This window comes from Melozone crissalis, unplaced genomic scaffold (assembly GCF_028551555.1).
Source record: "Melozone crissalis strain CALT ecotype California unplaced genomic scaffold, PUWL_Pcris_2 ptg000007l_1, whole genome shotgun sequence".
Taxonomy (NCBI): domain Eukaryota; kingdom Metazoa; phylum Chordata; class Aves; order Passeriformes; family Passerellidae; genus Melozone; species Melozone crissalis.
This window is the reverse complement of record NW_026535785.1, coordinates 8298233-8325655: the sequence shown is the minus strand read 5'-3', so window position 1 is coordinate 8325655 and position 27423 is coordinate 8298233. Positions and strand designations below refer to the sequence as shown.

Genomic DNA, 27423 nt, shown 5'->3' with positions numbered 1-27423 from the left:
TAGAGGGCATACCAGCCTCTGCTTGAGCAAGCCCCTATCTACCTGATCACACAGGGAACCACCCTTTTTCCTCTGGTGACTCAGATGAAGTCATTTAAGAAGCCAAATTTGCAGTTAGCTTTCAAAGGTTTAAAAATGAACATGTCTCTGCTCTCCCACCCTTCTTGTTAGGTCCTAAAGCCACAGGTAGCCCCAGGCATGACTGGTGCTGCAGGTACACAGGAAAGACTTCACTCACTAAAATTTCAAATGACAGGAGCTACTGGAGGGAGAGGGGCCTTCATTTATACAGTGCCAGTAATGGGAGCTTTCTCTATAGATGCTCTTGCTGGATACCAATCTGTATTTACAATTAGGTGCAGCTGCTTGCAAAGTACACACATTTTTCATTTGGCAAAGGTAAAAGTTGGTTTTACAGAAAAATAAATTACAAATTTATTATCAGAAACTTAAATAGGGGAAATCAGCCTTACCAAAGGTCTGGACAACAAGTGAAGGACTGACCTCACTGCCAGGAGCAGACCAGAGCTGGGGGTGTTGTCCTGAAAATGAGACTGATGGGAAAGCTGATTTCTGATCAGAGCTGCTCTCTTATCATTAAATTGAGTACATAAATGTAAGCAAGCAAGTATTAGGATTTTGAACATAAAGAATAAGAGCTTAAAACAGTGGGAACAGGTACAGCAAGTGGCAGAAAGCCCAGCACTCATGCCAGGAGACTGTTCCATAATCAAGTCTCTGAGCTCACTTGCTTAGAACAGCATGGGTGGCTCCCCACCCTTCTACCAAGCAGCTGGATTTGACTAACAACCAGTTTCTTGGAAGGATAGAAATGAGCTCAGGCTGCAGATTCCGACTGACACAGGTCTGTGCTTTCAGCAGCAGAGCTCTCCATATGGAAGGGGCCAAGGCAGCGGCGAGGGGCAGTTTTGGGAATAAAACATTGTGAGAATTACACTCCCCATTCAACTGGTCACACCATGCTCACCAGTGGCTCTGTAACAAAGGGTGTTGCTGGTTTTAATTCGGTAGTGGCTCATTAAGAGACCAGTCAGAGGCCATGACTCCTTCTGACAGCCCCAAGAAGCCACCCAAGAACTTTGAGATGGGCCAGCTCCTCCCTGCCCACATCGCTGACACCATTGTATGGTGGCAAGGGTGATGCTGATGCAGGAGCACTGGGGCCCAACCTCCATCCTGTGCAAGTTATTTTTAGCTTCCAAAAGAAATTTGCTTTGGCAAAGGTTCTAAAATACCTTTAGATCTGAGATAGAGCCTTACTGTAATATTTTAATCCAATTCTAAGAGATCACACAACTAAACAGGTTTGAGCCAGGAGCCAAGTCATTTTCCAATACCTTCTTTTGATCCCATTAAGTACCACCAGCTCTTCATGATTATGTACCAAGCTTGGGTGTGTAGTTTGTTTTTGTTGTTCCTGAAATGCACCCTTGCCCACCTCAGTATCTGCAGTTTTTCCAGCAGTAGCACCAGAACCAGTAGCTAGAAGCAAAACCTTCTGCAATCCAGGTGTGAGGAGAGTGCTGAATATGAGACAGACCACTTCCTATCTGCACAGATCATGGAACTGGATATCTGTCAAAGATCTTCTGGCTTAAGAGCCAGCAAGATGTTATCCTGTGGTGGTTTTCGTGCACTGCTCTGCAGTTTACCTGGAGAGCCACGCGTCCCTGCGTGAAACCCCAGACTCTCCAGCACAGGGAGTTCAAGTGTAAATGAACCATGCAGCAGAAATCAGAGAAGTTGTTTGGGTTGGGTTTTTTCAACACATAAATTTAGCAGTAAACATCTCCCCAACTAAATCAGAACAAAATCCGTCAAGCCAGTCTATGTTTTAATGGAAAAGACCAATGCCTTAACTACAAAATATATTTAAATACATAAATAAATTACTGTAATAAAAAATAACTGTTTGAACTTCTGTCTTACATAAATACCACATCTGCACTTAAACTCTGATGCTCTCTTCATGGAGTTTTGGTCTGTGTAATATTTCTCACCTGACAACTTAACTACAGCAGTATCATTGTAATTACTTCACCCTACAGTGGAGTAGGGGTCTGAATAAACTGCTTGTCACCCACTAGATGCTCAGTGCATGGAATCACTGCCTCTGCACAGCTGCTGCTCCTCTCCCTAAGAAGAAGCTGTTCCCACACGCATTATCCTGAACAGTGTGTTGAAGTTGCTGCTTCTTATTGCATCCCGACAAGCACTGATCACTTGTGTCTTAGGTTTGCCAACTGCAAGGAGGAAAAAAAAGGAAAAGAAAGGGAAAAAACCTCAGTTATAGAGTAAGAAACTGGTAAAAATACTTATTTGATCCAGGCTGAAATTTTTGGGCTTTCTTTCAAATGCTTTTTAAACACATGATGAATCACCACCTTTTTTCTAGTACATAAATAAAATCCTTTCTTTAAAGAAGAATCTCCTGTAGCTCTGTTTTATGAGAGTTTGTTGGAAGGGGAATGTTATAAACATACAAAAAAGTACCTCCCTCCCCAAAGACCTACAGGACTAATAATGCAAATAAAACAGTCCTGCTTAAGTTAGTAGTTGCTTTTTTTTAAAGCAGAATTATAAAGTAAGAACTGAAGTAATTCTAAAAACATTTTTAAACTAGTATGTTCAACAAAACTATCAATTTCTGCCTCATTCAGAAATGTGGAAATTATTTCAAATTGTTCTTTACAGAACTGTGATCCCAGAATATATGGGACCCTCACAGTTGATTGTCACACTTAACTGGCTATGACTAAAGAATGAAAAACTACTTCTACTGAGTTTCAGGCCAAAAAGCCTGAAGTCACTTAACTAATCCAGGTGACCTCTGGGACATATCTTATGTGCCTCTCTGGGAGTCTGAGACTCCCCACTGCTTTCCAAAACACAGACTTACCACGTAACCGCCCAGCCCTTTGGATTGCCTGGTTCACAGCTTTCAGATTATTCAACAGCTCTGTGTGATTGTTGCAACGAATTTTGTACTGATTTATTAAATCTCTGTTCAGGTCATACAGCTCACTGTAGCGTGTCTTCATGTTTTTCCTGGGGAACAATCAGTCCAGTTATTTGCTTGTCTCTGAGGACAAGAAAGTCATTCCTGGTTTGTCAATATAAAGGTGCAGCAATACATGGTTGTGTTGGCTACCACAGTCACCTGCATGTCTGCCAGCTACAACAGACTTGTCTAGACATGTTGGTTATACTCATTATTTTACTAAAAAAGCCTGAACAGCCTATTTTTGCAGTTACTTTATCCACAAGGCAAAGTGGAGGCACCACTTTCCCCAGTGAAAGTACCACTGCCCTGCAGTAGCTTGGGCCTCTTTACTGCTGCTCTTCAAAGTAAAGCTTGAAATTAGCAGAAAACAGCAAATCACTGTGAAAACCTGACACCACAACTTTCTTTCTTGGTGTTTTCAAAATTTCACACACCACAGATAGCTTTTCCTGCTTTCTTCCCTTAATGTATCTTTTCTAATATATCTCACCATTTTGAAGTAGATTCAAGCTGCTATACACTAAGCCCCTACCCTTGCCCTCTTGCCTTCCCCTGACTGGTTTCCTACCTAATGAACATGATGACATTCAAGGAGAGCTCGTGGTGAGACCATCAAAGGTACAATTCTACATCAAAAATTGTAACTAGGCAATCTTGTATCACACCAATGTTTTCCTGTGCCCTTTTCTTCCTGAGAAACAAAGACTGGCCATTCTAATCCCCAAACACACAAACCAGGAAGCAAGTGCTCACATGTCTCCCAGGAGCCGGGCATCCTCTGCCTGAACCAGCATGCTGCGGATGAGGTTGGAGTGCTCAGCCATGTCAGCAGTGAGCCTCTCATTCACTGCATGGTGCTCATCCACCTGTCCAGGGCAAACAACTCATGAGCAAGGGTCCTTGGCACCCTGGGCACAGGGTTCAGGCTAAACCTCAGCCCAGTGCAATAGGAAGTAACATCCCAACCTAACCAACCAGCATCCCTGACACTGTTCTCCTTCCCCTCACTCCCCACTGCCCCCAGAAAGGGTGAGCAGACTGAGATCCACATCTCACATGCTGACCCAAACCCAGAGCTCAGTCTCCCAGATAACATATTTACTTTATCCTAAACAACCAACTGATGGGTCCAAGGGCCTGTTCTACAGAACAAAAACAGACAGAAGGTTGAGTGTCCCACAGAATACTCAGCAAGCCACTGTGGGCTGATTTCCACAACAAAGATAAAATAGTTTAGAGATTCTCTCATTAAAAAACCCAGCGACTGCTTATCTGCATACTCAGAAGTGTCCAAAGCCTCCTCACCTTCACCAATACTTTCCGCAGCTCCTCAAAGTAGGCAGGAAAATCTGCTTCCACCTGCAAATCCTCAATGGCCAGGAAAGAGGCCATTGACTGGATAATGTCACCAGCTAGATCAATATCATCTGTGTTGACAGAAATCTGTCAGAAAGGAAAGAAAGCACTTTAGCACTCTTCCATGCCCGAACATCTGAAACTGCCCAGCAGTATTGCCTAACAGCAGTTACCCACAATCAAAGCAGGTCCTTTTATCAAGAGGGCATGGGCAAGCTCTACAGCTTCCAGTAGACAAGAACACACTGATTTCAAAGAGGCTTTTATTCAGGTTTGGGATAGAGAGGCATCTGTGCACACAGGACGAGTTACAGGCAGAAGTTACAGGCAGCCTTTGTTCCTCACATTATGGCTCCCTGAAACCATTCAGTGAGGAAATAATTTGTCTCCTTCCTACAGATCTGCAGGCTAAGCAGTTTACTTCACTAACAGGCCCTGGAATTTTACCCACTGACAGTAAACAGACACAAAAGTTTCCAAAAGCATGAGTACTTTCTCTGTCTGTTTAGTCATCCTTCACTTTTACGCCTCCTCCTGGCAGTATGAGTATTCTTGTTTTACTGGAATATCACTGAAGGGCTGCTCCCTTGTCCAGGGAGGTACTCACCTCTCCACCAGGCTTGATCTTGATGCAGAGCTGACCTGCATTACGAAGGGAAGTGAAGCAAACCTGGAAGGGAGCACTCTGGAACTCTGCATCCTCTGGCAGCAAGAAGCTCTGATTCAGCCACATAACGATCTTGCAAAAATAAAATTAAGAGCATCAGCCATCCCTTGTGTGTAAAGCCTGAGGAACCACACAATGTCCCTGCAAATAATGTGCACCAGAACACTCTGTTCAGGGTACCACAGAAATCTCATTTACTAAATTTCATCCCATAACCCCATGTCATGAACTTCTTAGAATGAGGACAATTGAATCTTGCACCAAAGCTGAATATTCCGAAAATTATCAAATCCAACAATCAGAGACTGCTATGAAACTGAGCCACTACCTGAGCACTGTACTGCCTTTTTCCTGTTCTCCACTCATTTGCAAAATTCAACACTCACTACAGGTCTCCTGCTATCAGCAGGCACACAGCAAACAAGATAGTACCTGAAACACCCTCTGATCTCAGGTCTTTAGTTCCTACAGGAATTCCTGATGCTTGGAGTGCCTCAACTGAGTCATCTTTTAAAGACAGAAAAAAGCAGGGCTGAGTTGAAATACACAGACTCTGAGGGCCAGTAGTGCAGTTCACTGCATAATTTCTCCTTTGCTATTGGGAATCTCAAGCTGATTGCAAACCCTCCATCTATGCAAGACTTGAAACCAGGAAGAAGAGCAGAAACTCACCCTTTGTGGCCTCTCATTCATGGTACAGTTAACATAGCTCAGGGGCTCTGTGGCCGAGTCTGGGCTGCTCAGGGCATACATGGAAAAGCGAGGAAGCTGTCTTGTCAACTCAAACACGTGGAACTGTGTGCTAGAAGCAACCCAACAGAAAAACCGAGAATTAATAATACAGCAGGGATTCACCTATTGCAATGGTTCCTGGTTCTTTTTTAGCTGAGGACTAACATCCACAGTTTTCAGGCTTACTGCTTCCCCAGAAGAAACACTGAAACTTGGAAATTCCAAATAAATTTGGTTTACCATGAGGTTCTACGATTCCTCTCCATTGCTGTCATTTTCAATAATCCTTCCACTGAAGCATACTCTCTAGGCTAATACATTTACTATTTTACTATATAATTGGGTATTTTCTTTACAAGGTCAGTGAAGTCCTATTAAAAGCAATAATAAAGGCAAATAGAGAAAACAGAAAGGGAATTCAGTCCCATACAGTTATTCTACAGTGGGTGGCTAGCTCTCAAAATATGCCTCCCTATTCAGGGAAAGAATGCAGCCTCCTCAGGCACCAACAGCTCTGGCAGATGTGAGCAGGAAGAAAGCTGTTTTCAAGGGTACATGAAGAGATGTTTCATTTTCTATGGAGAGATTTCTATGGGAGACTGGAAAAAGGTTGTATTGAAATCAAGCATGTGTTCCTTTCTATTTGCCCTGAAGCCAAATGGGTTCAGGGTTACTTTATAGCTTGAGAAACAAAGCTGTGTCCCCAGGCCTACTCAAGTACTTCATCCAGAGCAGCCATGATCGAGGGCCCGGCCCCTTAGGGATGACAGGACAGAGTCTCTGCATCTGTTGATTCCCTCAGTAAGACATCTCCTGGAAAAATGGGCATTCCTTCTCTAAAAGTAGAACCAGAACACAACAGATCACAGTGATTCCAGAGCATTTAGACTTTGTCTGGAAAAGAACTCAGCACCACAGGTGCATCAATGCTTTTAAGAAAGCAGCTCTCCTTTCACTAAGACAGAGAAATAGGGCACCCAGGAATTAACGGTGCACTTCCCATGGGACAAGCATGAAACCACATTATTGCTGTTTCCTGGTGCCACAGTTTGGAGACCAGCAGAGATCACACCATAAACTCACCTGTTTCGGTACCCCACAAAGGCTTTGATGTGTAAATCCACAGGAACATCTTTGGGTGGAGTAAGGGGAACACGAACACAGCCTGAGAGGTTCTGGGCACTGGGGTGGACCACGTGGCTCTCTCCTTCAAATATGCCCTCAGCAAAGATCAGCACAGCACGGATGATTGTGTCTTAGCAACAGGAACAAAAAGCAGTTCCCAAATTAAAAGCTGTCCTCTGGCAACAAACCACCACTGTTTTCAGAATTAAGCATGTTCAGCTCCTTACATCACTACTCTGAATTGTTAAAATATCCCAGGTGATCAGGACTATCAGGACTTGACTGCATCCTCAGCATGCCTGGTGCAAGGTGAATTTACTGTCTTGGGGTAATTACAGTTTTGCATGTAAAGCCAGCTGAGATCCAGCTGCATTCATGCAACACCCTCACTAACGCAGCTGTGGGTTGGTGTTTACAATCAGGACAAGAAGTGCTGCAGGGATCACCCTGCAGCGTTCATACAAGGCTGGTTTCATCCAAGTTAAATGTTAATTGCCTCAGAAAATAACACATAATAAGAAACAAATTCCATCAAACTCCTCTCCCCTAAGACCCATCCAAGGAACAAAGCTCAATTCAAAATTCTGTGAAAGGAATGAAACCACAAAAGGGACGTTACAGACAATAAAGAGGAGACATTCAAATCACCAGCTAAATATAACTAAAAATTTGCATTATTTTACATGAAGCTGAATATCAATGGTTGCAGGTTACCACTCACCATTTGTGGTGGAAATACACAGCTCCACATGGGCAGACTGGCTGTCAGAGCCCAGATTAACTGAGAGGGCTGTCTGGAGTTGGGTGTTTGCTGGAATCAGACCTCTCTGCCCATCAGCTTCCTTCAACTGAGTGGTCAATTCAGCCTGTTACAAAACACATACCATCCATCAGTATCAGAATTTCAAGATTTTCATTCAAAAAACCTAGAAAACATATACACAAGTCATTGTCTTTCCTTTCAGAGGAAGGTTTTATTACAACAATTCCCAGGCACTTCCAAAGTAGCTATGAGTTGTGGCTGGATTAAGCATGGAGCTGGAGACACTTGGGCTGCAATATGTCTGAGTGCTTCACTATGGATGGACATCAGCTCTGTATGCAAACCTTTACTCAAAAAACACTTCACATATGTCAGTTTTTAAACACAACTTACAGAATTAAAAGCTTCTGCCATGGTAGTCATTTGCTGTTCAAAGGTGAGTTTGCTCTTTCTTCAGACTATTTTTTGAAATGTTCACCATCAAGCCACAAGTGTGATTCCTACATGCTGGCAGTGCTCCCTGATCCTCTCACACAATCCCTTCTGACTCCCAAGATGGTTTATGCACTGAAAACTACAACTTTCAGTCATAACCCAAAGCACAGGGCTGAAGGGAATCCAGTTCTAAGAACAACTGCTCTGGCAAGAGGAAGAAGCAAAGAAAGCATTATTAAAATACAAAAAGCAAGTCCTGAACTTGCACAGGGAGCAAGCCAAATGCAGAGGCAGGAGCCCCCAGCAGACAATCTCACTGCATCCTGACAAGCTACAGCTCTGACTTGTCTGGACTGCCCCACAACAGCTTCCCAGATTACTCTGGATTTATCCCAACAGCAAGGTGTGGTTTGGCCCTACACATTATTTAAGCAGTACCTTTGCATTTTCCTCATAATTTTTCAATTCCAGCAGAAGATTTTGTTTCTTTTGACTAAGTTCTCGGATAAGATCCTGCTCAGCACTTGTATCCATTAGGTTCCCTTTCATTTCCTCCCCTCCTGGCTGATAGCCTCGGACTGTGCAAAAACAAAACATAGTCCATTTCAGCAAAGACTTCAACAACCTGCCCAGAACTTCAGTTTCTCTTACATGCCTCCCTTGTACCACCTCTGCAGTTCTGGTCTTCAGCTAGTACTATTCAGCTGAAAACCTGAGCACTGATTTACACCCACAGTCTCTCACTTTCTTGGTGACTGAGGCAAGAGAATCACATATTTTTAAAAAAAAAAAAAAAAAAGGTGAATAAAGGTGAATTTCCAACCTGTCTTTAAGCTGTACTCACCTGACCAGACAAGTGCAGCACCCAGTCCTTTTGCAAGAGGATTCCCACTGCAATCATTCTTTAAGGTGCTTAGGCAAGTTTACAATTATGCAAAATTAATAAAATGTCTACCTGGATTTCTAGAGCTGGTCAGAGGAGTTGCTGCTGTCTGGAAGTGGCTGTAAGTCACTGTTAATCAGCCAGTAAACAAGATTTACCCACATTAGCTTTTCCCCAAATCAAGGGATACTTCACTTCAAGGGGTCAGATTTGTTTCCCAGTAGCTCAGTGGAGTACAGAGTTATGGAAATACCTCTAACTGTCAGTGGAGACAGAGGACCTGAACAGGGGATGAGACAACTTTTACTTTGTTCTAAGGCTGTGCACCCTGACTGCTGCTCTGACAATGAAAGCCAGGGACAAAAATCTTCTGCCTGGGAAGAATATGCTGCCTGACTGCAAATGACTGCTGCCCTCTAAAAAGTTGCATGGAACTTGAAATCATTCAGCTTGCACACTGCCCTCCAATGAAAAGACACACTTTATTATTTCTGAGTGAATCATTCACTTAAAATGAGAGCAAGACAAAAACCACTGCAACACAGGAGAACACCTCATGTGAAAGGATGCTGGTCCCAAACAGAACTCTAATAACACTCTCTATATAATCCCAGCCACACTAATTACTAAGGCCTGAAGGGATCCCATCATGCAAGGCTTGTCTACAGTGGACACACCAGAAAAGGATGATCATGTTTATGATACCAACCTACACAACTCTGTAGGACAAGGCTCTCCAGAACTGCTTACAATGTTCCCCTTCCATAAGCTTGGGAAAAAGGTTTATAGGCTGAAGCCAAAATGCAGCAAATCCCCACAGCCTGTGATTAAGACAGTCAGCAAAACACACTGCTATTTAACAAGGACAGGCTTTTGTTTCAAATGGGTTGTGCCAGACCTGCTTGTCTCAGGCCACTGACGCCAAGGAGTCGGATAATCACACCAGTGTCTCTCCTGGAGCCATCCCTGTAAATTCATACTGAGCTTATTTAAATCATCTGTGATCATATTTATTTCCACTCACAATAACAAGGTCTGACTTCTTAATGCATGGTGGGATAAATCCACCACTTCTCCAGTCTCAGGATAGCATTTTCCAGGAAACAAAGTGCTGTTAACATCTAAAATTTCTAATATAAAAACTCTTCATCTGCAGAAGAAAAGCAAAACACACACACCCTTAGCTCTATAAACACCTTTACCTACTGTAAAGCAGCCAAAATATTAAAACACAGAAAAAATATTTCCTATACATCCATCTATTATAATGTAGCCTGAAGAATCAGAGTCTGTACTGAATATCATTATCCTTGCATTAGGATGGAGTTTCTTCCATTAGACAAATGAATTTTGATGGTTTCTTGGATCATAATGAAACACATGCTGATTCTCACAGAAAAGGCAATATTCAAAATCCTGTTTGCAGATGGCGTAACTCAAAATTCCCTTAACTGCCCATAAAGCAAAGGGAATTTGGCACACAAAACATTGGAACCAAAACCATGTTTAGCTAATCTGAGATGATGTGATGTGCCTGACATTGCTGTGTGTTACATTAATATCATTAACAATGCTTTTACCTTCACCATCAATTGAGCAGCAGATTAGCTGGGTGCTCCCATCCATTCTGTAATCCCCCTCCACCAGCCCTGCAATCGAGGAAGCAAAGTTGTCCTTAAAGATGACCTCCCCAGTCCGGTCACTGCGTGCATCAACCTGGAAAAACAAAAAGTTCCAAGCCTCAGCATGAAGAGAAAGGCCAACTCCAAAACACGTGTCATGCCATACTCTGGGCTGTTAACTGAGAGCCAGCTCCGCTCACAGAACTGCAGGGGAAGTTGCAGCTCTGCTCATCTAAACACCACACAGGAAAAAAGTGCTATCAAGAAATTACCTCTAGGCAGACTCTAGAAGGAGCTAGAAAGGAACTTCTCTTCAGAGATACTTCCCTAAGTCACGAAACTAAAAAAGGAAGGAAATAAAAGGAACAGCAAATCTGCACTGGAAAGGTTATGCACATATGATGCAGCAATTTCTGGTTTAAGAAATAACTTTAATGCAGTATTTACAACCTCTCCTCTCAGCTGCAGCCCTTGTGTGGTGAATTATTTTTATACACAAATACCACAACCTTCAATTATCTTTCATTCGATAAGAAGGGTGAGGTGGGCTCAGTTCCATGCACTGTGTAATTTCCAAAGCACAGGTCACAGCATTACTCTTTCTAGGAGTTATGGACTGTTTCAGACCAACAAATTGGGAAGGGACTACCAGTGGAAAAGAACAGGAGCAAAGCAAGGAGAGGTTCTCTGTCACTGTGGAGCTCAGTAAAGAAAGATGCAGGGCATGCATTTATGGAGCAAAGAGGAAATATCCTGGTTTATTCATGCATCTCTTTATACAGAGTTTTTAAAGAACATCCCCTGTCTAGCCCCAGCTGGGCATAATAAGCTGTTACCCTGTATTGATTGCTCACTCAATCTGCTGGTGTGTACGTGCAGAATGAGTTGTTTGTGACATACAGTTTTCATTTTCCTGCCTAACGGTGTAAAAACAATTTATACAGGTGGCTAGAGTTTTTCACAGTCCTAGAGTTCTTTCTCAGGGAAAGCAGGTTGTTTTCTCCAGTCCTAGAGTTCTTTCTCAGGGAAAACAGGTTGTTTTCTCCAGTCCTAGAGTTCTTTCTCAGGGAAAACAAGTTGTTTTTCACTGTTGCAGGACTCTGCTCTCATGAAGAGCTGTCAGCTTTCTCACGGATTCTGTCAGCTGGAGTCAGGATTCAGTTTGTAAGGCCTCTGGTCTGCTGTTTCACCACCACAGCTCTCTCTTTGACAATGTTACACATCTAATCCAATGTAAGTTACAACACATCAGGGCTCTGGACTGCCAGCTTGATATGCAGTTATTAAAGTGCCGCAGGCTAATGAGAGTAATAAGAGGTGTGAAGAAAAAAGCACAACTTTACAGAAAAACCTGGCAAGCTGCATCCAGGAGAGATGTGGCAGTTAAAATAGTCATTTCTGGCAAAGGGGAATACCAAGGAACAGGCTTAAAAGACTAAAACTGAGCTGTATAGAATGCCTCTACATAAAATGAAATAATGCTTGATTAATCCTGCCACAGTCAAGACTGACGCTGCTCTCCTGTTACATAACTGCTTTGTCTTCCCTGTGGTTTGGGAACATTCAGATCACACTGCAGAGGATTATTCACGTGTCCCTAAGACACACCTGAACAGAGACACTCAAGAACTCCAGGATGTGGCATATGATCCCTGCTGCCATGGAAACAACTTGCCACACCTTTGCAATTGACTCTGAGCTAAGCAGGGGAAGCAGCTTTTCTCTGATCTTGCATTTGGCACAAGACTCTGAAGCCAAACTAGGTTTATTGCAATAGATCTGCAGTGCTCAGCTTTCTAAGTCTTTTTTATTTTTCAGTTGTTGTTCATCAGATAACTTAACAGCCTTGTTCAAACACAGCCCCCATATCTACAGCTCCTCATTTTCCCCCTGTATAAGCTCACCTTCCCATTAGACCAGCCAGTGATCAACTCACACACTCCATCAGAGTTCAGGTCAAATGCATGTATGCTCATTGCTTGATTTTTTGACTGAGGGCAGAAAAGAAAGAACAAATTAAGACTGGATATGTTCTCTAAACTTCACATGCTTGCCACTTGCAAAACACTGGACTGTGAGACTACAGAGAGTACAGAAAGGAGTGCAACTATGCCTCTTAACAGGACATCACTAAGGTCACAGATACATGTGACATCTTGGCCCTTGCACTACTAATATAGTACACTGCTTTTAAAGCACTTGATAGTTCCTTTAAATACATTTCCATCCAAGCAGATGATTAGAACTCACAAAGTGTAAAAAACCAAATCTTCTAGGAAAAAAAGTATCATGGCCTCAACAGGGTCATAAAATTAGACTACTGAGGACAACCATGAGCCTCTTCCTGCCACCTCTCAAGAAATCTTATTACTATTAAATATACTGTTCTGTGTTATATTAAGAATATAAAAATGAGCCTCAGGAAAGGATCTTGTCAAACTGATTTGCTACAGCAGGAAGTTGCTATTGATGAGAAAAATTAACCTTGAACATAGACAATGCAAGATTTCAGCTTCTGAAAAAGTTTATTGATTCAACCAGAGGATTTTCTAACACAAACTCAAATGTCTCTTGCTAAGCTGAAGAATCCCTATTGTATGGTTATATCTCTGTTGTTTAAACCACCACCAACAGCCCAAAAGTACTTCAGGAACTGACCTGGTATTTTATATGAACCTATAAAAACAGGTAGATGTTGTAAGAACAAAATTACATTAAGTTCTCTGCTCAGCAAAGTTCACCTAAGGGTAACATCAGAATGACCTGGAATTAGATCCCAAGTCTCCAGGCAGCCTCCAAGCCTGCAGTGATGATACTCCAGCCATGGACTAACCTTAATCCTCCAGTAGCGCGCGGCCTTGTTGTAAACGCCGACGGTGCCGTTGGCAAGAGCGTAGCCAAAGCGACTGCCATACATGGGGCTGAGGGCAGTGATGGTCTGCAGGGAAAGGAGGGAGAGAGAGGACACAGGAGTGACAACTTGTGCAACTTCACCTAGCAGGGAACAGGCTATACATCTGTCATATGAGTCCTACATTGCTTAAGTGGTAAGTAAGTCTGTGGCAGGATGTCGGAGAATGACTTAAAGAAAAGGCCATGAGACATAAAATTGAGAGAAAAGTATAAGGGAAAAGTAAGGCCGTTTCTAACAGTTCTCAGCCTTCTGACTTGTATAAACAATTAGACTCTCTCAGGCATCATTCTATAAACAATAAAGTTCTCAGCTTGTCTTCCCATGGCAAGCAGAACACCGTCCTTGGGAAGGCCTGTTATCCTGAGAACAGATGTAGAGGTTTTGGGAACACTAGTTTCTGTTTTAGTTTCTGGTTTCTGTTTTGGTTTCTGTCTTTAATAAACAATTGTAGGTATTCTAAAACAAAGGGAGTGGTTAGAAATTTCTCTGTTAGCCTATCATGACATTGGATTACAGAATATTCATGGCGTTCGTTAGCACTGTTATTTAAGGTGATTGATTGATCAATAAAGTCGGACTTCGATGCATTACCAGGATGGTCGTTCTCCCCTTCACTTCAATATATGGTGACCTCCGACCGTGATAGCGAACACCACGGGGAAGCGAACGCCACGCGAAGTGAAGACAGGTTCGGGTTCCGTAAGATCGAAACTGCAGCCGGAACGGCGAAGAAGCGCGGAGACAAAGCGGAGGGTAACCCGCCGGCCCGCGCCGCGCTGCGAGCGACTATACAGATAGGCTCGTCCGAGACATGCGGCCGCGACCTTGATTTGAAGAGCTGCAACGTGCGCACATAGGTATGGAAAGGCAAGCCGCATATGAACTTTTTATTACCCTTTTGCAAAAACGGCAAATTAAGGGAATAGATTTACAGAAAGAGTTACCAGGCCTTTTAGCGTATGGCCTAGAAAAGGGGATCTTTATAAATCCTCACACAGTTCACGAATTGTCTGAGTGGCGTAAATTTGGTGATTTATTGTGGCAGGCTACGTTAGATGATGATAAAACTGCTAAGAAGTGGGGTAAATTATGGCGGGTCGTTAACACCGAACTGTTGCGGATTCAAGCTGAAAAAAGGGCTGCTCACCAGGCTACTGCCGCTTACGATCGTAACAAAGAATGCGATCAAGATAGGGAATTTGATAAGAACGCGGGAATTCCTCTTGGTCCCGCGACGCGGACAGTTTTATTACCTGCTTCACCGCCTCCCTCGGAAAGCCAGGCTATGAGTCACACTATGAGCCAGGCGCAGTCCGCCTCGCTGCCCGCCGCGCAGCCCCCCCTAACGAGCCAAGCTCCGCGGGGTGCCCTGTTGTCTGCTTTGCCGCAGGCTACACAGAGCACCTCTGACTCTCCCGTACCTGCTGCGTCTCAGCAGCTGGGGCCAGATACGTGTACTCCGTTCCCGATAAGCGATCAGCCGGTCCCTGGGTCGGAAATCGGCTTGGCGGCGGCGATTGCGAGGGAAAGACGGGACGCGTGGGCTGCCCTGGCCAAAGATGCAATTGACAGGGGAGATCAAGAGCTGATAAGTTCGGCTCGAGAATTGGCTTGTCCGGTTGTCTTTAACCCCCAGCCTGGAGGAGGTTTTCAAGCCACAATTAGCGCTCTTGACTGGAAGCTGTTATCTCAGTTGCGAGCTACTGTTAGTCAGTTTGGCTTTAAAAGTGAACCAGCTAAGCAAATGCTCGATTATATTTTTGACACCAGTATCCTTCTTGTTAATGATTGTCGTGGGATAGTTAAATTAATCTTTACCCACCATCAACAATTGCTGTTTAATGATCATTGGCGGATACTTGTTAGTGAGTGTGTGGTAGTTCAAAGACAGCCGGGGGATCCCTTGCATGGTATCACTATTAATGAGCTTATGGGGCTGGGGCCTTTTCTTCGTACTGATGCACAAGCTTTAATAGGCCAAGAAAAGTGCCGGGAGGCAATGCGGCTAGTCAGACTCGCGATAGATATGGTGAAGGAACCAGGAGGGATACCAGTGTATATGGGAATTAAGCAAGGCAAAGATGAGACATTTGATGCTTTTGTTGGTAGAGCTGCGGCTGCAATTAAGAGAGCAGGCGTGCCAGAATATTTGCGCGAGGTCCAACTCAGGCAGTGTGTCCTTCAAAATTGTAATTCTGCTACTAGAAACATACTTAATGCTTTAGGTGCGGATTGGACTGTAGAGGAAGCATTAAAGGGGATGGCTCTTATACCAACCAGACAACAGGCTCTCGTAGTAGACGCAATAAAACAGTTAGGAGTAGGCTTACAAGAACAAGCAAAGTCCTCTCAGACTCAGGTGTTAGCCGCTTTTGCACCTCTTCAAACGTCCGCTGCGTTTGCAACATCAAATAAAGAGGGCCGCACGAAATGCTGCGAAGGCACGGGCCGCTTGCGCCGGGAATGCCAAGCACCAACAGAAGTCATCGCTGCATCATCGGTACCTTTTCCTGCTCCTAATCCCCCGCAACAGGAAGCCTTCAACCCGACACCACAGGAAGCCACCGCGGGCGAAGCTGAACCGCTGCGAAGGGAGTGACCCGCAGCGCAAAGCAGAGATGAATTGGCAAAAGGACTTAACAGGACTTTGGACTTATAGTTACGGTAAAGGGATTTTCCATATGGTTTACGGATTAATGGAAATGTGTGAATTCGGTGATTTATGGTAGAATTGCAGTGCTGTGCTACTCCGAACTCGGCATGGGCGCGCCGGAGGCAGCGGCGGGAAGATCAAAAGCCGCCGCCGCAGGAGCCGCCGCGCGGGAGTGGCCACGCCGCCCCGAGAACGGAGCCGCCGCCGCAGAAACCAAGCCGCGCCACCCTTAGAGCCGCGCCGGAAGTGATCAAAGAGCATCGCGGGGGGAGCGACCGGAGCCGCATCGCCCTCATGTGTGAACTGGGGGCCAGATGTCCACGGGCGGCCAGTTGCTGCTTGGGAACAGTGACTGGACATCAGAGAGCAGGTGATGGAGGAGCAATCATGCTGTGCATTGATAGTTTTCGTCCTGCTGTTTAGATCGACCAACATCTTTTCTGGGCTCTGATGAGTGTCCAGCGCCATCCATTTTCAGGGCTAGTTACACACTCCTTAGCGGATTCCGACTTCAGAGTGCTTTTTCGAGCGGGAGCGTTTCTCCCTCTGCCCCACAGCCGGCAAAAGCTACAGTTTAAGATCTAACAGCCGTAATAACTGTGACTCTTGTCAACAAAAGAAAAGATTCCTATTGCAATTAAAAGATTAGTGAAACTAAACAAGCGACACCAAGGACTATTGCTGTCAGGATGTTTTTCACCTAAGTTAGAGAGATCTTTTGTTCTCCCCAGCACAGACTGTAAAGCAGAAATCAGCATAAAGGCCGATTTGGCTCGGCATTGGTTATGCTGTCTTGGAAACACCTGTATTACCAGAGACTTTGAACATCAGAAGCCCGGATGGCTGGGCCGGTGGAACATTAGACTTTAAAGCTGTGCTTTGAAAAGTTTAAAAATGTTGAGATGTGTTGGATTGATTGTATGAGTGAGATGTTGTGAGTGTGTTTTTGGTATAAATGCTGCAGCAAAGACGTGAGAAAGGTTGTTTTGGTTGAGTGTTTTGGAGTCAGGCCTGTGAGTGAGTGATAGTAAATGTTATATATTATTTCTATAGCAAGTTTTATCTGTTATTAAGTAGTTTAAGTTGGGTTATCAATTAAGTGCCATTAAATGTTAAGGTTAAGTTTGTTGAGCTTGTTTTCGGTTGGGTTCGAGGTCTTTTAAGTTTAAATTATATATAGGTTTGAGTTGTGTGGGATTTGAAGAAAATTAATTTTTGCTAAGTATTATTAAGTAAGTTAAGTTAGATTCTGTTAAGTTTGAATTAGATTTAAGTGATTTTACATGATTTGCAAATAAGTCTGTTAAGTTAAATATTTTAAGTGCTTTAAATGCATACTACTTTTTCACCACTCCAAATTAACAAAGGACTGAGAATCTCCCAGTTGATGCCATTTGAGCCAAATGACTAAAGGATTACAAACTGAAAACTGACTTTGAACATTTCTGGGAAGCTCATGAAAAAAGGTGGATGTGATAACTTCAAGGACAGAAAGAATCATTTTCAGGCTTGTTTACGTCTCTCCAGGTTGCATGAATGAAAACAGTTAACAGCTTTCTTTTCTTAGTCCAATTACCACCTGTTGTGCAATGCCTGATAAGGCCTTAACACGCCGTTGCCGGACAACCAGAGAACTGATTGACATTATTGAATCATTATCATCTTTACATATACGAGGACTGGCAAAAGAGGACTGTTTTGAATATCACCGCCTAAATTGTGCTGCTTGGGTTGCACTGTGTTGTGGGGGTTGTGATCAGTTGTTACTTTTTCATTTATGGTGCCACACCTGTAATTATAGGCACATCTGGGAACATAATTGGAAGCAGGCACTACGGAATGAGACAGGGCTAAACACTGCTTCAGCTTCAGACCTTTATAAATCTCATGAGCAAAAATCTTAGCTTATTATCGATGGGAGGTACAGTGTATTTTGAAAAAGGTTAAAGATCAAAGTGCTTCATATATAACCTCAATAAGGTGTAGAAAACTGGTGCCTTTAACACAACATTCTGTTGTAGGCCCTATAAGAAGAGATCCCAATCAAGCATTAAATAATTGCAGTTCAGCTTTGATTACTCTAATTTCCAAAGGATGAGTCAGCATAAACAGACATGGGCTACTCTGGATTCATCTCTAAACCTGGAAATAGTGTCCAAACAGCTTTATAACCAGTGTAAAGGCTACTATTATGACACCTAGGAAATTACCCACAGGAATATTTCTAATTTGTGGAGATAGAGCCTGGAATGGAATACCAGCCCAAGTGCAGGGTGGATCTTGTTATTTAAGCAAGTTATCATTATTCCACCTCTGAGCACTGGTTCTGATCCTTCTCCACAGGATCACATTTCTGACACTGAGTGTCCTGTTTATCCTCAGGCCTTTGGTGCAGCTGAGCCCTGGCAGAGCGGGGTCTGCTCTTTTGGAGTTTGTTACGAGGCCCATACGAAGCTACTCTGAAGTTTAAAGTGTTGCCAAGCATAGTGGATGAGTTCCCTTCTCTTTTCTTTGCCCCTGATAGTGAACAGGAGAACCTGGCAAACTAACCTCTTTTCTCTCAAAGAAAAAACGGGGGAAATGTCGGAGAATGACTTAAAGAAAAGGCCATGAGACATAAAATTGAGAGAAAAGTATAAGGGAAAAGTAAGGCCGTTTCTAACAGTTCTCAGCCTTCTGACTTGTATAAACAATTAGACTCTCTCAGGCATCATTCTATAAACAATAAAGTTCTCAGCTTGTCTTCCCATGGCAAGCAGAACACCGTCCTTGGGAAGGCCTGTTATCCTGAGAACAGATGTAGAGGTTTTGGGAACACTAGTTTCTGTTTTAGTTTCTGGTTTCTGTTTTGGTTTCTGTCTTTAATAAACAATTGTAGGTATTCTAAAACAAAGGGAGTGGTTAGAAATTTCTCTGTTAGCCTATCATGACATTGGATTACAGAATATTCATGGCGTTCGTTAGCACTGTTATTTAAGGTGATTGATTGATCAATAAAGTCGGACTTCGATGCATTACCAGGATGGTCGTTCTCCCCTTCACTTCAATAGCAGGAAGTATTAAATACTGAAGTAATAACTTTTAGGAATCAGTCTGAAATCACTGAAGGCCTTGTAGGATTTCCTCACACAAGCTCTATTTCCAGTATTAGGACACACTTCAGCAAGGATTGCAGAACTGCCCTCAAACTGTGTACTTTGACCAACTATTTCCTACCACAGACAGCAAAACAACTGCTCATAGGATTCCTGTGGTCATCAGTGCTAACACACCAGCATTGAGAAACTACACACAATATCCCTTAAGCTTAAGGAGCTGATGATGCCAAAGGTTCAACTTGCCTGGGTTAGGAAAGCCCTGGAGATATTACTGGTAGAAAATCGTTGCCCAGTACTGGTAAGATAAAAATTTAAAACTGCCACAGTTGGACTTCTTTGGAACACAACTGGAACACCAGGCTAGGTGTCCTACCTGAATAAGCTCTGGAGAAAGACCTGAGAGTCATAACTTGGCCTGTTCTCACTCCTTTTAAAACCCATTCCTCAGTGAGATAGGCTTCTCAGGGCCTGGAAATGCAGGTTTTTCCACACACTGAGACTAAAGATTTTAATTTCAGGAGGAACAATTGCAATCATCTGTCTGGTCTTCTGTACAGCGTAGCACAGGAGACTTCCTTCAATTAAATTCTTCCCCAACATTTTATCTAAACTCATCTGACTGTGCCGCTTGGATGTTTTACCACAAAACTTTGTTTCCTAACCCTTTATCCTTTCCTCTCACAATCTTCTGCTGAGTCCTTCCTAAGTATCAAACTAAATTACAAGCACCCAGTAAGGACAGAAGACCACAGCAACAGTCAGAAACTCAAAGGTAACAATAAACCCAAACTTATTGTCCATTTATAAGAATCACAACAGTCTACAGCTTCAGCTTCACCAAAGTCAGTGATTAAACACAGAAAATGAAAACTACCCAAGACTTCCAAACCAAATATAATGTACAAAGACACTGTCCCCTGAATTTACCTTCCTAAAAAGAAAGGTTTAGGTTCTACTGTGTCCTTTTATGTTAGAACAGTAGAATCATAACAGGTCTCCTATGACTGCAGGTGTGAACTTAAAACAATTCTACTGAGGATCTGGAAATAAAGCACACTTGAGAGTGACAGACCTTTAGCATCCCTTTAACTAGAAATATCTAATGACCAGACTAGCCACTGCACAAAGAGCAAGACATGTCACAGGCCCAGTTCTAATTGCAGTGATAGCAACAACCTCCTTTTCTGGAACAGTGCCTGGCTTTGTCTTTTATAGCTCTTCATAAGTGGCTTATTAGCTAAGCCTTTTAGTCCCATCTTGGGCAGCAGGGAGGCCACAGATCTTAAAGGACAAAGGTCTGTGACCTCACTCTACCTTGGGTCCAGAAGGGCTGTGAGAGGACTGAGAACACTTCTAAACACAGTGATAAGGATATTTTACTCCCTTCTGAGAAACCAAAATCAGTGGGCATCTTCTCTCAGTTCTTAAGTTAAACAGCAACTCCTACAGCTACTCCTATCCCTCTAAACATATCTGCCCCTACACCTTGCTTTAGTCACCACAGCTCTTTTTATACAGCCAGTGTGTAACTCCAATTATAACATAATCTTCCAATTTTGCCTGGGCATTCCCGTTCTACCCTGCCATGCGCTGTCTGGATGTACACACAGGGACAAGTTACATCATCTAGACTGCATCAAAAATATTTGAGGAAAGCTGCAGAAGACATCCTTTTACTCAGAGGACACTAAGAGCTTCAATCACAATCCAGCAACCTTAATCACCCTTGCACAGGCTCCTGATTGTCAGCCAAGAATAGTCACTTTTCTCAGTGGGGTGACAGATTTATAAATAAACAAAGCAAAAGCCCCCTGCATAATGAGAGACATTAGTAAACTCAAACTTTCACAGTTCTAGCAGAGTAGATACTGTGCCAAATAGTTAAGTAATTACTTAACTACACAATAAATCTGAACCAGAGAAGCTTTAGAGTACACAACACTTTCAGCTCTGTCAGCAACTATAATAAACATTAGCCACAAATAATTTACCTCTGTCTCTGACATTTCTGCCACAATCTCATCCTCCTTAAATACGCGGATGTCAAAATCTTCAGAGCCAACAAGAAGCTGAAAAAAAAAAATAGTGCTCCTTAAAGATAATTATTCAAGCTAAGGAAGCAAGCACCAGGACCCAGAGGACAAATTAATACTTCAAGTGCAGCAATGAAGAGGTTTTAACAGATCCATGACACGTTGCAAGTGTTGCACTGAAGATCCCTCATTTTAAAAAAACAACCAAACAAACACACACAAAAAAACCCCAAGACAAACAAACAAACCAACCCAATGAATCCAAGTATCAACCATCTCTGCTTCTCCAGCCTAAGTGTTGGCTGCCACTATTGCCAAGTAGAAGTAAAATCAGTTTTGTCTTGATGTAAATGATTATACCAATAGGCATTGAACTGGGTCTTCTGCATCCTCACTCCTTAATATTTCCTACATTTTAGTTCTTTTCCTGTTTCCTAGTTTACCAGGAGAGGAGCCCAGCGGAAAAGTTTGTATTGAAGATGATGACAATTGTCAGGTTCTCTTTTGGAAATTGAGAAACCAAGGAACAGATCTGCTCAGTGCCTTGTCCACAAAGTCATCCATCAAATCAATGAAAAACAGAATTACAAATCAAAGTCTAAAACCTGGTAGTACTTTTACCCACTGAAACCCATGAGCCTTTCATGTTTACTTGGCAAAAGAGATACAAACCCATAACAAAGTTGGATTTTTAAAAATATTAAAGGCTATTTTTCTTCCCAAGTAATGATGCTTCAGATTATATCACCTAAATCATACCAAGCTAAGTCTACAGCAGCTGTGTTGTATTATTGAATTTATTTGTTGCAAATTGAATGTGTTGCAAATTGAAATTATTTGCAACAATTAACCTATTTAAGAAGCACAGATTTCTTGATAAAGCTGCAACCAACAGCAAAAGGCAACCAGACAAAAGCATGCAATCCTGAAACAATTACTGGTGATGCTGTGTTTTCCAGAGGTGCCTAGCTTTTTTTGTTAGTTTGATTCACCCCATCCACTTCAGTGACTTCCATTCCACTGGACAGAAATTTGAAAGAGCAAGTCTAAGTTCTGCTCCACAAGTCATCTGCCAGATGGCAGAAAGTAACCTTCATCAATCCAAAAATCCTAAGAAAGGCAGTGACAAGTTAGTTCTGTTAGCTACTAAAAGTATATTCATGCAGCTGTTAAAATCAGTACATTTTAAAAGTAAACTTGTTTTTACTGGGGCAGAAAGAACAGAAATGAAGCTAAGGCAGTCATTTACCAGGTAAGACACAAAGTGATAATTTAGGAAGCTTCTTCTTGCATTTTCTCAGAACTTCAGTTTTAAACCAGAGGCAGTTTCACAAAAGCCACAAATAAAAGTAAATAAATAAGAAAAACCTTTTTAAATCACCTAGATAATTAAGATCAAAAAGAACCTTGAAAACATCTCAGCAAATGCACATTGGGGTAACTGGCCCAACAAGTTAGTCAGATATTGTAGCCAGCTCTACTTAGCCCAAAGTAGCACCAACTGCAGAAAATAAACTTCTATCAAGCAGAAAAATATAGCAAAACCCACTTAAAAGCACCAGTGCAAACCATTTGCAATTAGTGTCATAGATCAGTTTCCTGGTTTCTGAATCCCTAGACACTGTCTCCAGTTTCTATAAACACCTCTCAGCACATTAAAAAAATACAAAGAGGAGCTGTGCAGAAATTGATTTGAAAACCTGAAACCATTTCACTTCCTGAAGATCCCAATCAAGCAGGGCCTGTATCAGTTTAGTGCTTATAAAAAACACATGAAAACTGTCAAGGCCCTTTACCCATCACTATTACATAGTCCAACTGGATACTCCAAACGAGGACTTTTCAGGAACTGAACAAAGAAGCTCAAGTAATTATGTTTAAAGTCTTAAGACAAATGACAAAATAAGTATTTTTAGCATAATGATTTAACTTCATATTGATTTGCATCTGGTGTACACTAGGAAGCTATTACTCTTCCTAAAGATTCATATTCAGAAGCACAGTTGTTCATTTGGGATGAAGAAACATTTCCAAAAGAGAATGCCATACAAATTCACAATTTCACCAATCTCTTTGAGCCTGCCTGATCAGAATGGCAGCTGTTTCCTGTTGTTTGTCTCACACCATTATCAGCAAGATGTGTGTTACAAGTTATTGTCATTTTAAATCAGCAAGGCAAAGAGCATTCCATTTCCCCATGTCCCTGTAAGGAAACAGAAGGGCTGGACATGAAGACAGATTTCTCAATTTTACCAAGTGAAGCTTTTCAAAAGAATAGCTGTCTAAAAGTTCACTTTTATGTGTAAGCTTGCACATAACAAGGTTGTTTCTGTGAAATTTTAAAAAGTTCATAAGCATATTCAAGAAATACCACTGAAATGAATCCCTTGCCAACTGATGATCACAGGCATTTCATTGTACTGCTCCTGGCATAAAGAAAAATGAGAAAATTTAACTGGTGATGTGAGTCAGTTGTATTCGATAATCTAAGTTTTTTTATCATCATTTTACTACAAGACCACAAAAACAGCTGAATTTGTGTGTAAATGATTACAAACCTCAGTTTTTCCATCATCATCAAAGTCACACAGTGCTAATGAACGAACGTTGTCCCCAGTAACCTGCAAAGAGAAGGACAGCACTCAGTGATGGCCACAGCTGTCAGAAACTGAATTATTTTTATTATCTCAACTGCAACAGAACAATTGACACAGTCAATGTTCAAGTAACATCTGAGTGCACTGAATACATGGCCAAAATACAGTTTAAGGCCTGAGATAAAGTAAGAACAATCAACAACTAAATTAATAGTTATCATATTAAAAGAAAACCAAGATGATTTAGTGCCATTGAAAGAATCTTCTAATAACATCAAAACTATTATGCATGGTCTTACTGTCCAAAAACGGTCATTTCCTTCATAATCAAAGCCCTGCAGGGCACAGTTTCCACCAATAATAGCAAGTGGAGGTGAAATATCTCCCAGCTTCCCAAGAACTATTGCATTGGCTCCATCTGAAACCTGCAGAGAAGCATTAAAGGAAAAAGAAACAGCAGACAAGAATACATCAGACCACACAAATGAAGAAGAGAGCTTCCAACATTATCACTGTCAGTTTAGCTGAGCTTTGAATGCCTTTTTTTTTTTTTAGTTGGTCTTGCTAGGTGATGGGACATATGAATGCAATGTATATCTGTATGTGTAAATTTTCATATATTAACTTTTTAAATACTGCAGATATTCTAGAGACCAAACAGTCTGAATATAGCAGTAGGAATAATGCATAGTGCAGACACATAATTAGTTGACAAAGTAATGTAAAAACTGTAATCTTTACAATTCAAAGAAACAGAAAATTATGGAGATACTAAAAGAAGCAGACATTTAAATCAACTTGCCTCTCTGTAAAACAAATCTGAGTTGTTGTACACGTCGTAAGCCAATAAATTAGTCTGTGTTCCAACCAGAAGACAATCATAACCCAGCTGAGGGTTCAGCACCCCTGAAGTCAGACAAGTGATCCCTTGATTAATGTTGAGAAGAGAAATGTCTGCATCTTGGTTACTTTGCACCATTCTGTTTGTGTTTATTCTCTGTCCTCGGGCATGAGGATTGTGAATAAAAACCTGTAGAAACAAAGATATAAATATTAATACAACTATATATCTGTTTGTATACAAACAGTAAAGACTATTGTTTGGATAACAACTGTGATTGGGAAAAAGGCATTCACTCAACCTAAATGAGGACTGGAGGTTTTACTGACAATATTATTTCTCACAGTTATTCTTTAAACTATACTAGAAAAAGGGAAATGGCAGGAAAAACAGAGCTCTGGCCAGTGGAGTTGCAACATCATTGTTTTGTTTGTTTCTGAAAATGACAACTGACAAGTCTTTGGAGTAAGGCAAAAATAGGAAACCAAAGGGAGCAACAACAAACTAAACAAATTACCTCCAGCTGGTAGCAGTATTTGCAAAACATCCCAAACATTTAAGACATTTTACCTGGTACATATCTGTAACCTCCATCTGTAGGTGAACAAGGTTAATTTTAAAAGGATGAATGATAAACATGGTTTTACTTTCACTGACCAATGCTCAGTCACTGCAATTGCCTGGAGCCAAGTCAGAGGTGCAACAGTTTGCTTTCTGGCTGTGCAGTCTGTCCCTCAGATAAGCCCTTGTTGTATGCTGTTCCTAAAGGTGCCAAAATCAAATTAATAATGCTGGGAAACATCACAGGTGAACCCTCTTTGTATTTACAACCTAAGTGCCTCTGTGGGTTTATGCTTCAACCTATGCTTTATTAGTCAGGTTGTACTTAATCCTGTTTTGTTTATGTTTCTAACTCGAACAGAGCACACAGGATGCTCTCTGTTCCCGTCAGGCTGTTTGTGCATCACCCACAGAAACCTCAGCCCCGTTATCAGCACAGAGCTTGGCTTGTAACAGTGCCAAGGCTCACTGCTCTGAGAACTGCATGACAAAACCCAAGGCTTCAAAAAAATCCCGCTAGAAAAATGTACGTTTCCGTGGCAACCTGGGTTTGTAAACTGGTTCAGGCTGGAAGAAGGCACAGAAGTCAGCCAGTCCAACCTCCTGCTCCAACAGGGTCCCCCCAGAGCGTGTTACTCCAGACTGTGTCTAGACAGCTTTGGTATTTCCCCAGGGCTGGAGACTCCGCAGCCTCTCTGGGCACCTCTGCTACTGCTCAATCTCGTCACCTGCTATTAATGTTTGCAAGCTCCCTGCCGCAGCAGAGCGAGGCTTCGAGCACCGCGTCCCCGGGCCCCGCCGCGGGTCTGCGCAGGGCGAGGGGGGCGAACCCCCAGCCCCTGGCTCGGCTCAGCCCTGCCCGGGGAGCTGGCGGGGTTAGCGCGGCTTCCGCCGGGGCTGCTCGGCCGGGCCGGGCCGCGCCTCAGCCGCCGAGGCTGCTCCTGCCCCGTTACCTTGCCCGCTTGCGTGGCGGCCGCCAGGCAGGGGTGCGTCCCGTCGTACCGGCCCAGCGCCACCATGCGGGGCAGGATCTTGTGCTTGAGCTTCAGCGTGAACACGGGCACCAACATGATGGGCGAGGGGCCGCGGGGCGGGGCGGGGCACGCCGGGGGAAGCCGGGCTGAGCCGGGCCGGGCCGGGCCGCGGGGCCGCCGCCGGACGCGGATCCGCCGGCACCGGCACGGCACGCGCGCACGCGCAGGCACCGCGTCAGCGGGAGGGGCGCGGCCCGAGGGGCGGCCGCGGGGGGGCGCTGTGGGGCCGGGACGGGGTGGTGGGCGTCTGCTCTGAGGGGAGAGCTCGGGGAGACTGCGGGTAATGGGGGAGAGAGATTGGGGGCAATGGGACCGGGGAGCAGGACAGAGGGACCAGGGAGCAGGGCAGAGGGATTGGGGTGCAGGGCAGTGGGACCGGGGGCTGTGGGGGAGATGGGGTAGGACTGCGGGGCAGCTGCAAGGGTCAGGGACTAGGGGAGGTTCGGGGCGCTCACAGAGATACGGGGAGGTGCGGGGTGCAACTGGGGATATCAGAATTCATCTGGGAGAGCTGGGGAGTGAGATTAGGGGGCCAGAAGGGCAAATGCAGAGGTCAGAAGAGCAGAGGGGCAGTTTGGTATGCCGGGGCAGCTAGGGGAGGTGGTTGTGTGGAACTAAGGGAGGTATTTCTACAGCTCAGGAGAACTGGGGGAGAAACTGGAGGTCCTGGGGGCGACCATGGACAGGAGGATAGAGGCAATTGCCCCTCTGGGCAGCCACAGTGGCCTCCAAGACCCCCATTGCCATCTCAGTCCCAGCTTCTCTGCAGGGTCAGCACCCAGCTGCAGCCAAGGGCTGTTCCCTCTCTGTCCCCAGTGCCCTCGCTTCACCCTTTGCTGCCTGCCGGCTGCCACACACACCCTTACTCACACCTTGCCAGGGGTATCTCCAACTGAGAGATCTCCAAGGCAGTAAAACTCAACCCAGAGTTAAAATGTCCCATGAAGTCAAAAGCACAGCCTCAGAACATCATTACTGCTGCTTTGTGGGATTGTGCACTGGATCCAACAGAATCCAGCCATTGGGGCACTGGGAGGAGGCTGGAGATGAGAGAAACAGAGGACAAATCCTCACAGAGCCACAG

The 27423-nt window shown here is 43.5% G+C and overlaps 1 protein-coding gene across 1 annotated transcript; it reads right to left on the bottom strand.

Moving 5' to 3' along the window:
• Positions 1 to 1152: 1152 nt before the first annotated feature.
• Positions 1153 to 26413, bottom strand: BBS2 (Bardet-Biedl syndrome 2). Its single transcript, XM_054296194.1, has 17 exons — positions 26259 to 26413; positions 24706 to 24933; positions 24203 to 24328; positions 23865 to 23927; positions 21265 to 21342; positions 13442 to 13546; positions 12513 to 12599; positions 10567 to 10702; positions 8542 to 8681; positions 7627 to 7771; positions 6864 to 7035; positions 5721 to 5850; positions 4989 to 5120; positions 4331 to 4468; positions 3779 to 3891; positions 2921 to 3069; positions 1153 to 2264 (listed from the first exon to the last, which is right to left on the bottom strand). Exons 1-17 carry the CDS (start codon positions 26373 to 26375, stop codon positions 2158 to 2160), a joined length of 2166 nt encoding a protein of 721 aa, XP_054152169.1. The 5' UTR covers positions 26376 to 26413; the 3' UTR covers positions 1153 to 2157.
• Positions 26414 to 27423: the final 1010 nt, after the last annotated feature.